This window comes from Colletotrichum tamarilloi (assembly GCF_030869305.1).
Source record: "Colletotrichum tamarilloi strain Tom-12 chromosome Unknown Scaffold_31.1, whole genome shotgun sequence".
Lineage (NCBI taxonomy): Eukaryota > Fungi > Ascomycota > Sordariomycetes > Glomerellales > Glomerellaceae > Colletotrichum > Colletotrichum tamarilloi.
The window spans coordinates 357,879-370,303 of record NW_026849414.1 but is presented as its reverse complement, the minus strand read 5'-3'; the positions used below and the strand labels follow the sequence as shown (position 1 = coordinate 370,303).

Sequence of the window (12,425 nt, the reverse complement as noted above, 5' to 3'; positions counted from 1 at the left end):
TGCAGGCAAGACCCATGAACGTCGGTGAGTCGACTTTCCTCGAGGTTTCCTTGGGGTGTGAGGCAACGGTGAGGAGTAGGAGGAGGAGGAGTACGGGATAGTGGTACCGGGAGGGAATTGTCGGTAAAAGGTGAGGCAAGGTAAACAAAGAAAGGCGGTCAAGGGGATTTTCTGCACAGCATAGCACCTGCCTGGCCAGGGTGCTCTTTTTTTTTTTTTTTTCTACATGGCAATCGCTCTTTCTGTATTTTTTTTTGGGCCGTTATCGTGGGTCACTGGTTTTGCACCTGCTGCTTCACTCGTTCATGTGGTGATGGAAATGAGCGACCTGCTTTCTAAGTGGCTGGACCCCTGCTTTGGACCCTCCAAATTATTGGCAGCCCGGCCGTTGGGCCCACTCAAGCTATTCTAATTGGGTGTAGTGGCGGCATCCCCATGGATGTACTATCTCGCAGGCCACAGTCCACAAAGATACCTCTGCATGGCCTGAGGTCACACTTTGGGCGCTCAGGGACCTGTCATTGTGTGACCATTGACCAACGGGCCCGTCAAGGATTTTCCTGCCAAAGACGTGGGGGCCTCTCAATGGCTGCTAATTACTGCTGCTGTTTCTTTACCGTTGGGCGCAAAGTTTTTATTTTATTTTTCAGGTGGTACTGGCACATGGCGGCGGCAAAGAGAAACAATGTGTGTCCCGTATAGATACCTTCCATTGGATATAAACAAACACATTGTGTCTGAATTCGTACTTACTCTGTACAGCTTGGGAAGGTGCTTGGGTGACTACCTTCCCTCAATGCTTCTGCCTGGGAGGGGAGAAGATGGCAGAACCCAATGGAGAAGAGGGGAAATATCTGCTGCCTCAGGTACGAAGCTATTTCACCTTGTCTTGGGCATGAGGGGTCTCCCCTCCGTACATCGCATGGTACCTTACCTGCTTACTTAGGTAGGTACGGTCCACGAATACCTACATAGTAAGAGAAGTTCAAGCACATGTAAAGCAATTGAGTCGTCCCCCTCATCATCTTCTCATGCAATCTCCCACCGTCAATACCTCAGCGAAGGCTGCGGCTGCTTCTGCGGAACATCTCACTGGATCCACATGTTCAGATCTTACTTGAGTCATTGGCACCCAAGCTTAGGCCGGGTTGGACGTCACGACCCAGCCATATACTATGTAGAAACGGATACACCCCTGACATGCCAACTCATTGAAGATAAGCACGTCAACGCGTCACGGCATCGCTTTACTCGAGCATCGTCATCCGCCTTCTTCACTTGTAATTCCAAAGCAAAAGATGCCAATTGGACCATGGCTACCATACTACCTACTGAGGTAAGGTACCTAGGTAAGCTACTTCGTAGGTACCAAGCCTGTGCATCTTCTGCAGACCGCCTGGATGACAGACTCGACATAAGGCCCGCGGCACGGATACCTTACTGTCGGTCACATCACGCAACCCTTGTCACAATCTCCGTCTTGCCCTTCTCATCCACCGTCTGTGCGATTCACCGGACTCTCATTAGAAGCGTCACCAAACACCAAATTTCGGGTGAGTAAATGACATTCATCCACACTGCGCTCTTCTACAAATCCAAATACGACAATTTCAACCATATGTCTTCCACCTTGTTTATTTCTCCCCAGTCTTCACACACTGTATCAACGTGTGGGTACGGATACCATTCCTCACAACCGAGCGCAACCACGCTTCCCCTCATTGGCGCAGAATGCATCCTTGGACGTCCGATCGACACACACCGACGACGGCGGTACCCAAAGTCCTGGGTTCTTCTCAAAAAAGTTGGACGCCCGCAGCATCACGCTCACCGGCTCTGCTGGCATAATTGGGAAGTCCTCCGTCCGGGGAAAGTGCGTGAGACCAAATTGAATGTAGCACACAATATCTGTGTTTTCGATAGACTCGTTCCGAGCCACCCAGTCCACGATTGTCTGGTTATGCGGATGCTCCTCTCCCGTCGACTGGCAGACGTAGTCCCCGGCCGGGAAAAGCTCGTAGTCTTTGTACGGCACTACCCAAAGACTCTTGCGAGCAAACGCCGCCCGTTTGTACACCATGCTCCCTGGTTTGGCCAGAAGAGGCGGGCAATTGGGATTGATGATTTTGTACCCAACCGGCTTTTTGGCTGAAGGGTTGATGCTATTCGGATTGATGATATCCCACGCCCGACTCGTCTCGTGGCAATACACTGCAGCACCCTCCTCCGAAGTACGCAAAGGTGTCTTTTTGCAGTAGAAACCATTGCCAAAGGGGTTTTCTTGTGATCCCACGGGCGCGTCCGATGGTACCGCGTCGCTTTGTAGCACTGAATTGTTTCGCCCATCAATCTCGGGATCAATTCTCAACGAGAAGATATGCTGGTGATTATGGGCATTCAATCGGGGCGCAACCTCGGTGCCGTACGGAGCTGCCGACTCGGATGGGTGCATGCAATACGTGTTCAACATGCCCGTGAGCTTGATCTCGAGTTTATATGTGCCGTCGAGAGTAAAGGTATGGTAGAAAGCATACTCGTAATTGGCCGCCGTGATGATCTGGGAAATGACGAGCTTCCGATCACGGGCTGAAATAACACTGCCATCACGAAAGTCCGTATGCTTGTAGAGAAGTCCGTTATCCTCCTCGTGGATGCAAATCGCGTTTTTGATCATTGCTGGTTCGCCTTTGGATGTCGTCATGACTGCGTCGAGATAATGGATCTCGCCCTTGCAATCGCAGCCAAGCTTGAGCGAGTTCGTCATAAGGCCGCTGCCGTATTCACCAACGTCAAAGGCGTGCTTCCGCTGGTGTGGTGGATCAGGGTTGCCATACGGGACAACCATTTCGACAACGCTAATGCGGTTGAACAGTGTTCGATCTTGTTGTTGTTGTTGGTCGTGGATGCGCACGTCTGAGATCACGATGCCTTCCCGGTAATTGAAACCGATATGCATCTTGTAGCCCGCCCAGAAAAGCTCGTTCCCCTGCATGCGAAACGAAACGCCTTGCGGCTGGGTGATGTCGATAGGCTTGAGCCTAGTGCCATCGTATGACTCTTGAATAAAGTCTGGTAGGTAGTTGTGTTCGTCCAGCGGGACCTTGGTCCGTTCTCCGTTGACATGTCGGACGTCAATAGCGAGGACCTCTTCCGTCTCGGTGTCCACAACCACGGAAAAGTCCAAGGGGTGTGCGTACTGGTTGTCCATTGATGACTTTCGGTAGTAGGGCAGACCTTGCTGCAGACGCCGTTCAAACCCCCAACGGTGGTCGAATCCAATGGCCCAGGCGTCAAAGAACACTTTGGACATATCGGTAATGCCAATCTCACGGCAAACCTCAATGATTTTGGGGTTCAGCCGGGCAACTCGTTCCGCAACGTCGAGGTCTTCAAGAGTCAGGGTCGGTGCGACCTCCGATACTGCTTTCCAGGTCTCAACCTCGCCTTTGGCCAGATTGACAATGACCTCGGCAACCTTGCTTGAACCACGCTCTGCCAGTATGATAGCAAAGGCACGCCGTTCGGGTCGCGGCCCTCGCCCTGCACGAAACTCTGCATACTCGCTCTTGGTAGGTTCACGTAGAGTCAGACAATTGAATTTGACCGAACCAGCGTTTCTGTGCTCACGGATGAGCCTGGCAGCAACTCGTAATTCGTCGATTGACAGCGGATCTGGAATATTACATTAGCTTCACAATATCGCAATTGAACCTGCCAGCAACCGTCTCAGGTACGCAGGCATTGCCGTACGTCAGAAATCAAGACTTTGACATACCAAGTGGATGTATCACTGCTTGCTTAGACAAGTCAGGAGCTTGGTCGCCTTCTTCATGATGGAAGATTGTGTAACCAGGAAGAGAAGTTGTGTCTTTGATCATGTTGACGGAAATATCGTATAAAAGCACAGGGGGGCGAACACAGGCTTCTAACGCCGTCTTAGAATTGAGAGACAACGGCTATACTTATACTCATGGTCACTCGACTGACGAATGGTATTTACGTAAAATATCGTGCCATCTACGAAGTCCACTGGGGCTTTTGCTCGCCGGCCCGTTCAAGCTTTGGTCAGATGGGTATCAGCTTTACGATCCAGATCTCTGACGCACGCGGGGATGACCGGGACAAGGGATGTTGTTAGACTCGTTGTCGTTGATGACTAGTGGGACCGGCCCGGCTGGTGGGGGCGAGAGAACCATGAGTTACCGGCATAACGAGTCGACCACTCCTCAGTAGATGAATCTACCCGGATGATGCGTATCTCCGGCCCCAAAAAGATTAGGTTGTTATTATATGCCAACACTAATCACTCACTCCGAGTGTTATCGACTCCAAAAGGGGGAAGATCCGACATCAGGATGAGGGGAAATAATTATAAGAAGTAGTGCACTGCCGTGAAAGAGGGTATTGGCCGAGACACGCCAACCAACTACCACAAGAGAATGTCACAATCTCGTATTTCCAACCAAGCTTTTCCCCTGCTTCTACCTCTGTTGTCCAAAGCCTCACGAGCGTCCCTGTCCACGCGATCAATATGGATGCTGAGCAAGGTCCCACGTTGAAGCCCTCAACGATGTCGCATCAGGCAGCTCAAGATGCAGTAGATCTCGCCGAACTTGGTCATTCGCAAGCTCTCAGTCGCAAATTCGACACGTGGAGCATGTTGTCGCTCGCCTTTGTCGTTCTAGGCACCTGGTCAGTCTTTGCACAAAGCCTGGCCAGCGGCCTCACCAACGGTGGTCCGATAACCATCCTCTGGGGCCTGTGTTTGGTCACTTTTTGCAATACTTGCATCGGCGTTTCCCTAGGAGAGATGTGCAGCAGTATGCCAACGGCTATGGGTCAGGCATACTGGGTCTCACGGTTATGGCCTACCTCAGCTGGTCGCTTTTTGTCGTACCTCTGCGCCTGGATCAATACCTTTGGATGGTGGACTTTGTCAGCTTCCACCGTAGCGTTTATGACCGAGTTCATCTTGGGAATGAACTTGCTTTTCGACGAAACTTCGACGGCACCTCAAACTGGCTGGGTCCAGTTTCTGGTTTACCTTGGCACGACAATACTCCTGACTCTCTTGAATATGATTTCTTGTCGAAGGGACAAGATTCTCCCCATTTTTAACAACTTTGTTGGGATCACGTTTGCCGGGTTATTTTTTGTTTTCGGACTTGCCCTACTCATATCGGTTGGGACCAGGGACGGACTCCATTTCCAATCCGCATCGTTTGTGTTCGGAGCGTGGATTAATCGCACGGGATGGGGCGATGGTATCGTGTGGTTCATGGGCCTCGTCCAGAGCGCCTACGGACTCACGGCTTTCGACGCCGCCATCCATCTCGTAGAGGAGATACCTGCACCACGAAAGAACATCCCCCGGGTCATCTGGTTGTCTATTATTTGTGGTGCAGGTACTGGATTCTTGTTCATGGTTGTCTGTCTCTTTTCCATTCAAGACCTCGAACAGGTCCTCGACCCGACAACAGGCCTCCCCTTTATGGATCTTGTCAAAAGCACGGTTGGGCTGCAAGGGGCAGCCGTCCTTATTGCTCTTTTCATCATCAATGGCTTGGGCCAGGGAGTCACTGTCTTGACGACAGCGTCCAGACTCACATGGAGTTTTGCGCGCGACGGAGGAATCCCGTGGAGTCCCTACTTCTCCCATGTGGACGAAACTTGGAAGGCACCAATTCGCGCGCTTTGGCTACAAGGAATCATCATCGGTCTCGTCGGTCTACTTTACACCTTCTCCAATACAGTTCTGGAGGCCATCGTCGGCGTCAGTACCATTGCCCTTACGATATCCTACGCTATTCCCATACTCACGCTTCTTCTGGTTGGGAGAAACAAATTGCCCCCAGCGGAATTCCGTCTTGGTCGATATGGGGCTGTCATCAATTGGGTTTCGATTGTTTATTGCTTGATTACGACTGTTTTCTTCTTTTTCCCCGCCGAGCCCAACCCAGCTATCGCTGACATGAACTATGCTATCGCTGTCTTTGGAATTATCCTCTTATTCAGCATTGGCTTTTGGTTCATCAAAGGAAGGCAGACGTATTTGCAAGTTGAAGACATTGCTGGACGGGTCATATATGGCACGGCTGAGCATCAGCCCGAAGTCACGGCTGAGTCCAACACAAAGAGAGACTGAACCTTTGTACTTACGCTGTTATCTGTAAACATGTCGAAATAGTTGCGAATCAAGAGAAGCAAATAAGTCTTCATCTAACTCACTTCATGCTACCCCACAACCCCCATGTGCTACTTCGACACCGGTTTGCCAACGCAAGAACTTGACAAAAAGGCGGATACTCACTGACAAGAGGAATCGTTAATGAGGTTATCGTTTGCATCTATCGAGGTGATAAGCAGAGGTGCATTTCAAGTTCTCAGAACGCACACGAATGGGTGAACATATGGGCCGGGAAGTGGATGAATTCGCAGTTCCCCAGATGCCAAGTGCTAGCGCTCTCGGCTAAAGTCTTGGCCATAAAACTAGCCGCTTCTGGACTGATGCAGACCCGCCGCAAAAGCTTGGCCAAGAATCTAGCCTCTCTGAGACTAGGTACGGAGCCCTTCCAGTCTGTCACTCTGGCACAGTCCCCCTTATCTTGATGTCTTTGTAACGAATCTACATCTCTACCAACAGGCAACACTCCTGCATGTCTTGCGAGGCGCTTGCAGGGTGACTGCCATTCTGCTGATAGTACTGCTACATATTAATGGCAATTTCCGCATTGATAACGTTCTGAACTATGCCCGGAACCGGGAAGAGTCCCTGCTACCTGACGCTGGAGCATGGTCGAGAGGCTGTAGGATGCAAAGAACCTCAAGGCGTTTGGCGCCTCAATGCATGGCATTCTTTCTTGCTGAATGTGAAGTCGCTCGTACTGCCTTGGTGAAATAGTCTGCTTGTCAGAATCTATTTGGATATTGTTAGCCGTCGTGATGAGCTCTACCGTTGAATCTTCTATCCAACGGACTTTCGAAGCGGCGCTGGTGTGTAACGAGCTGCACACTTTCCTGACAAAGGAAGATTCCCAAGATCCGATTTCAACAACGATCGACTACGATATTGTCTCTCGAAACCGGTAACTGATCCGGATAGAGGTGGGTATAGAAGTCAGTGCCAGTCGATCCCGACGTCGGAGCCGGCTGTTGGCCCGGTGTACTAGGTAGGCTGCGAACTTCATTATTAAAATACAACTACCTAGATCTTGGGGCTAGATCTCATGCCTCCACGTGGCCAGCAAGATCGCAATGTCGGAAAGTAGCCAGGACAGCCAGTATTGTTGGCTCAATTTCAGCGTGCATGAGCTGGGTGACCCGTGCCTGTTTGCCTGGGGCCGAGCCTACTCTAGTGGGGCTATTGGAAAGGATGGGCTCCCGAGCCAAGTACTGTTTACCAACCCCGAGACGGCCCGCGGGGATACTGCGTGTCGTGGGGTTATCGGCAATCCCAATTGGGATTAGCAGAGAGTCGAACCTGGCGGTCAATTGCCAATTTCCATGTCAGAGACAGCTCTCACCGGATGAACGACTGCTTATTAATAAATGAAAGGATTCTCAGATCTCGAGCCTTTCGTGAATCAGTTTGGTGGCTCTCGGTGGTTAAGTGAATCGGTTCAGAAACGCCCAAGAAGCCCGCCGCCACAATGTTGTTCGTCCCTGACCAATCTCTTCCCCAACTCCCAAGCATTCCCGACACAGTGCCCCTCTGCGATTTCATGTTTGATGAGCAGTATGGACGGCACCCCATTGCGACATCTCTTGATCCCTATACTTGTGGACTGAGTGGTAGCAGTATCTCGGCCCAGGAACAGAAAGGTCGTGTTGAGGCCCTTGCGAGATCATTGGCTCAGGAGTTCGGATGGAGTGTCAATCAGGGCAGTGAGTTCGACAAGGTGGTCGGCATATTTGCCCTCAACACTGTAAGTTCTATAAGGATTGGAAATTCAAGATTTCTAAAGATGACGCGCGTGCTGACGTTCTTCTGCAAAACAGGTGGACATAATGGGATTATCCTGGGCCGTCCATCGCTTGAATGGCATCTCTTCCCCTGCAAACGCGATGTACAATGCAGAAGAGCTCACACATCAACTCGTGACATCAAAGTGCAAAGCGCTCTTCACCGTTCAGTCTCTTCTGCCCGTCGCACTGAAAGCTGCTAAAGCTGCCGGTATTCCAGAGTGCTGCATCTACCTCTGCGACATGCCTGGCCAGCAGGAGGCGAAGTTCGAACAGTACAAAACGGTCGCTGAGCTTATTCTTCGAGGCCAAACTTTGCCACAACTTGAGCCAATCAAGTGGAATCGTGGTCAAGGACAAAGACAGACAGCATTTCTCTGCTACTCCAGTGGTACCTCTGGTCTACCGGTGAGTGATGCCTCCAAAGATCTGTCTCCTTTGTTGAACTTGCGTACTGATGCTACTTAACAGAAAGCGGTCATGATCTCACACAAAAATGTCATTGCCAACATTATCCAATTGTCACTTTTTGATCAAGCAGACCGAGACGCCATTGCTCCGGCGTATCGCGACATTGGACTTGGTCTTCTACCTCAATCCCACATCTACAGCCTGATCATTATATGTCACGCCTCAACATATAGGGGCGACTCGGTCATCGTGCTACCAAAGTTCGACTTGAACACATACCTCCGCACAATAGAGTATTTCAAAATTAACACCCTCTATCTCGTTCCGCCGTTGGTTATCGCAATGATCAACAATCTTGAAACACTAAAGAAATACGATCTTTCCTCCGTCAAGCGGGTGTGGGTCGGGGCGGCACCGTTAGGGCTGGAGGCAACTAATGCACTGCTCTCCGCGTATCCCTCCTGGAAGATAACTCTCGGATATGGCATGACAGAAACATGCGTCGTTGTCACTTCCGGTACGCCTAGGGACATTGTCGTTGGCAGTTCCGGCCTGATTTTGCCAGGCTTTGAGATCATGCTCGTTGACCCGGACGGCAAGCGGGTGGACACATACAACGAGCCGGGCGAGGTGTGGGTGAAATCGCCAAGTGTTGTGCTCGGCTACCTGAATAACGAGTCTGCAAATCGCGACACTTTCGTTCACACGGAGAATGGTCGGTTCATCAAGACAGGAGACGTCGGGGAAATGCGGAAGGCACCCAGCGGAAAGGAGCACCTCTGGATCGTGGACCGAATCAAAGAACTCATCAAAGTCAAGGTACGAGCTTCGAACATTCAATCAGTATTTGCGGTCACTGACTAAAGCCATCTAGGGTCATCAAGTTGCTCCGGCTGAACTAGAGGCGTGCCTATTGGGCCATTCAAGCGTGGCGGATTGTGCCGTCATTTCTGTGCCGGATGATCGTGCCGGCGAAGTCCCAAAGGCTTACATTGTCAAGTCGGGGCCATGTTCCGAGGAGGATATCCAGGAGTACGTGCAGGCCAGGAAAGCTCCCCACAAATGGATCAAGGGAGGCATCGAGTTTGTGGATGCGATTCCCAAGTCTCCTTCGGGCAAGATACTAAGACGGTTGTTGAGAGACCGTGAGAAGCAGCGGCGTGCAGCAAAGCTATGAGTGAACCAAAGGGTCAGGTTTGTTTGGGAGACATCTTGCTGAGGGTTTCAGATTAGATGACAAGTTTCGTTAGTGTCGGAACCGTGATGAATAGAGTACCTTCGAGACATCAGGAACGTGTGAACTTCTCATCCTCATTTCAATTTCTCTCGTTTTCACTCACTAGCTTGCTGCTTAGGCACTTGGTGGCCAAAGGTAGTCTGTCGGCAAACTTCGGGTATGCCTATATGAGTAAGCCGGTCACAGCGTTGGTGGTCTGGGTGGAGAGGAACCTAGATGAACCCTGCCAGAGTGCAAACATGTCATACTCAAATACTTAATTCGACATCATCGTTGCAGAACAATCTCAAGTATCGAATCACAGCATTAGCTTTCGATATTTACTACAAGCAAGCCCATAGCCATGCAGATCCCCGCGACTATGTTTGCTTGGAGAAAGCACAAGGGCAATCCAAATCCTGTGCGTGTACTGGAAACACTGGATCTAGACCTCAGAGCTAATGATTCGAATGTGCAAAATTAGGTCTGGGAAGAGGTACCCGTACCCATGCCCTCGCCGACGGGCGTATTGTGCAAGATGCTCGCCTCCGGGGGTAAGATCAAAACAATTGCATAGCTGTTGATCATGGTGACTCACTACATAACAACCATAGTCTGTCGTAGTGACCACTCGCTTCTCACCATCGAAAAGCAGCCCGGCTGGTTTCAGGATAAATTCATTCTTGTACGACGGTTCAAGTCACTTGTCGTCTAATCCTACGTCTTTCTAATTTCATATCAGGGCCACGAGGGGTGCGGTCAAATTATCAAGCTTGGAGATCAAGTTCTTGACTCAGAATTCAAAGTGGTAAGCATTAATGAAGGTTTTTCACAATCATTGCATCCCAATACTTAATATGGCCAGGGCGACATTGTGGCTTTGAACGCTGTTCCAGGATGTGGCGCTTCCCACTGCGATGAATGTTCGCGGGACTTAGCTCAAATATGCGAAGTTGGCCATCATTCCGGCATCGGTCAGGATGGATTCTATGCTCCGTACGCGGCTATCGATGTCCGTGGACTTGCACATGTTCCTCAAGGAGTCTCACCCGCTGAGGCTGCGGTGGCCACTGACGCCGTTACCACCGCTTACCACGCTGTTCATCGAAGAGGCGAAGTCAAAGCAGATGAGACCGTTTTTCTATTCGGCCTGGGAGGCCTGGGATTCAATGCTCTTCAAATTGTCCTGAACATTGGGGCAAGAGTCATTGTCTCTGATATCAGAGAAAGTCTGCTCGAAGAGGCTGCCGCCATTGGGGTCCCTCGGGCAGACTTGGTTCCGCCAGGGAAGAAGGTTCAAGAATTTGTCATTGAACAAGGATTGACCGGTAAAATCGACACCGTCCTCGATTTTGTCGGCACTCATCAGACCTTTGAGGATGCTCAGCAGATAGGTAAGAAAAACCACATCTTAACGATTCACCTAACTCGGGAAATCTGTCTCACACGAAGCTTTAGTTCGTCGAGGTGGGAAGCTGCTATGCATTGGTAGTCTCGACACCGAAAACACCATACATATGAAGATTGGAACCAGGAAGCGACTCAGCTACATCTTCTCTTATGGAGGTCAGGTAAAGGACCTGAGGGAAGTTTTACAGCTCATTGCCAAAGGCAACATTAGGCCCAGAGTTGAGACGGCGAAATTGAGTGACTTTCCCGATGTCTTGGAACGCTTGGAAAGAGGGGAAATCAAAGCCAGAGTTGCTTTGATGCACGGATGATCCACCATACGAATTGCATCTTTCAACCCTTGGGAGTTGAGTCAAACATTGATACCTTATGCTTTCCCCAAGGCTTCAGTAATTCCATTTGACTTTTGAAGTTCATTCAAGTATTGAAAAGTACACATTTACTAGCCGTTCACACTAGCAGCCTTGGTCATCCCAATTCCAACAGCTGCAGTAGTGCCGGCGTCGACTGGTAGAATCACACCAGTCATCCATCTTGCATGATTACTGGCCAGAAAGACAACCGCACAAGCAGCATCCCAGCCGTTCCCTTCCGTTCCTAGCAGGCTCCTTCCCTTCCTTGCAGCTCTGGCTTCCTCACTCATTCCACCAGCGTACATCATGGGTGTATACAGCATCTGTACACCCAATAGAACACGCCACGTCGTTAGCTTTGTCATGTTCTTGGGTGAGAGTATAAGGTATGAAGATGAAGACTCACCCCGGGGCAGACGCAGTTCACGCGAATTCCATCTTTCGCATGGTGTGCCGCCATTGCTCGCGTCATGTTGACAATTGCGCCTTTGCTCGTCGGATATAAAAGGTGCGGGGTGCCCCCCTTCAGGCCAGCGACGCTGCCCATGTTGACAATTGCACCTTTGCTTTCTCCGTCATTTTTGAGCATAGCTGGGATGGCATACTTCGCCATGAGAACCATGCTGGAAACGTTGACATCGAGACCCGTTGCCCATTGTTCCATGTCCACCTCGACTGCGGTACCTGCGGCTCCAGCAATTCCAACGTTGTTGACTAGAATATCAACCCGACCAAATTTCTCCAATGCCGTCTGAACGATGTTTTCGCAATCTGTGGAAGAAGTCACATCCCCTTGAACAGCCAGAGCTTCGCCTCTCCCAGGTTTCGCAGCTACCAAGTCGCAGGTTTTGCGCGCCCATGACAGGTCTCTATCGACGCAAACAACATGACAGCCGTCATCGGCCAGGAGAATAGAAATGGCACGCCCGTTTCCAATGCCATCTCCTGCACACCCAGCTCCAGTGACAATGGCCACCTTGCCTTTGAGGGATCGGGATGGTGGTTCGCTAGGAATTTCTGACATGGCTGTGGTGTATGATGCGTTGTTCGGCAAAGAATTGAGTGACTGTTGG

The 12,425-nt window shown here is 50.6% G+C and overlaps 6 protein-coding genes across 6 annotated transcripts; 4 read left to right on the top strand and 2 right to left on the bottom strand.

The window, feature by feature from the left end:
- Positions 1-685: 685 nt before the first annotated feature.
- On the top strand, positions 686-946 carry CTAM01_08746 (uncharacterized protein; the record flags this gene model as incomplete). The annotated part of the gene is made up of 1 exon (XM_060524766.1): positions 686-946. The coding sequence occupies one exon, from the start codon at positions 686-688 to the stop codon at positions 944-946; it is 261 nt and encodes an 86-aa protein (XP_060380713.1).
- Positions 947-1,690: 744 nt separating this feature from the next.
- Positions 1,691-3,878, bottom strand: CTAM01_08745 (primary-amine oxidase; the record flags this gene model as incomplete). The annotated part of the gene is made up of 2 exons (XM_060524765.1): positions 1,691-3,672; positions 3,776-3,878. 2 exons carry the CDS (start codon positions 3,876-3,878, stop codon positions 1,691-1,693), a joined length of 2,085 nt encoding a protein of 694 aa, XP_060380712.1.
- Positions 3,879-4,531: 653 nt separating this feature from the next.
- CTAM01_08744 (uncharacterized protein) lies at positions 4,532-6,145 on the top strand (the record flags this gene model as incomplete). Its single annotated transcript, XM_060524764.1, has 1 exon — positions 4,532-6,145. The coding sequence occupies one exon, from the start codon at positions 4,532-4,534 to the stop codon at positions 6,143-6,145; it is 1,614 nt and encodes a 537-aa protein (XP_060380711.1).
- Positions 6,146-7,649: 1,504 nt separating this feature from the next.
- Positions 7,650-9,550, top strand: CTAM01_08743 (AMP-binding enzyme; the record flags this gene model as incomplete). The annotated part of the gene is made up of 4 exons (XM_060524763.1): positions 7,650-7,925; positions 7,999-8,370; positions 8,434-9,192; positions 9,248-9,550. The coding sequence occupies 4 exons, from the start codon at positions 7,650-7,652 to the stop codon at positions 9,548-9,550; spliced, it is 1,710 nt and encodes a 569-aa protein (XP_060380710.1).
- A 403-nt stretch (positions 9,551-9,953) lies between these two features.
- On the top strand, positions 9,954-11,310 carry CTAM01_08742 (uncharacterized protein; the record flags this gene model as incomplete). Its single annotated transcript, XM_060524762.1, has 6 exons — positions 9,954-10,010; positions 10,074-10,143; positions 10,204-10,274; positions 10,332-10,397; positions 10,455-10,983; positions 11,048-11,310. The coding sequence occupies 6 exons, from the start codon at positions 9,954-9,956 to the stop codon at positions 11,308-11,310; spliced, it is 1,056 nt and encodes a 351-aa protein (XP_060380709.1).
- Positions 11,311-11,441: 131 nt separating this feature from the next.
- On the bottom strand, positions 11,442-12,376 carry CTAM01_08741 (2-(S)-hydroxypropyl-CoM dehydrogenase; the record flags this gene model as incomplete). Its single annotated transcript, XM_060524761.1, has 2 exons — positions 11,442-11,675; positions 11,759-12,376. The coding sequence occupies 2 exons, from the start codon at positions 12,374-12,376 to the stop codon at positions 11,442-11,444; spliced, it is 852 nt and encodes a 283-aa protein (XP_060380708.1).
- Positions 12,377-12,425: the final 49 nt, after the last annotated feature.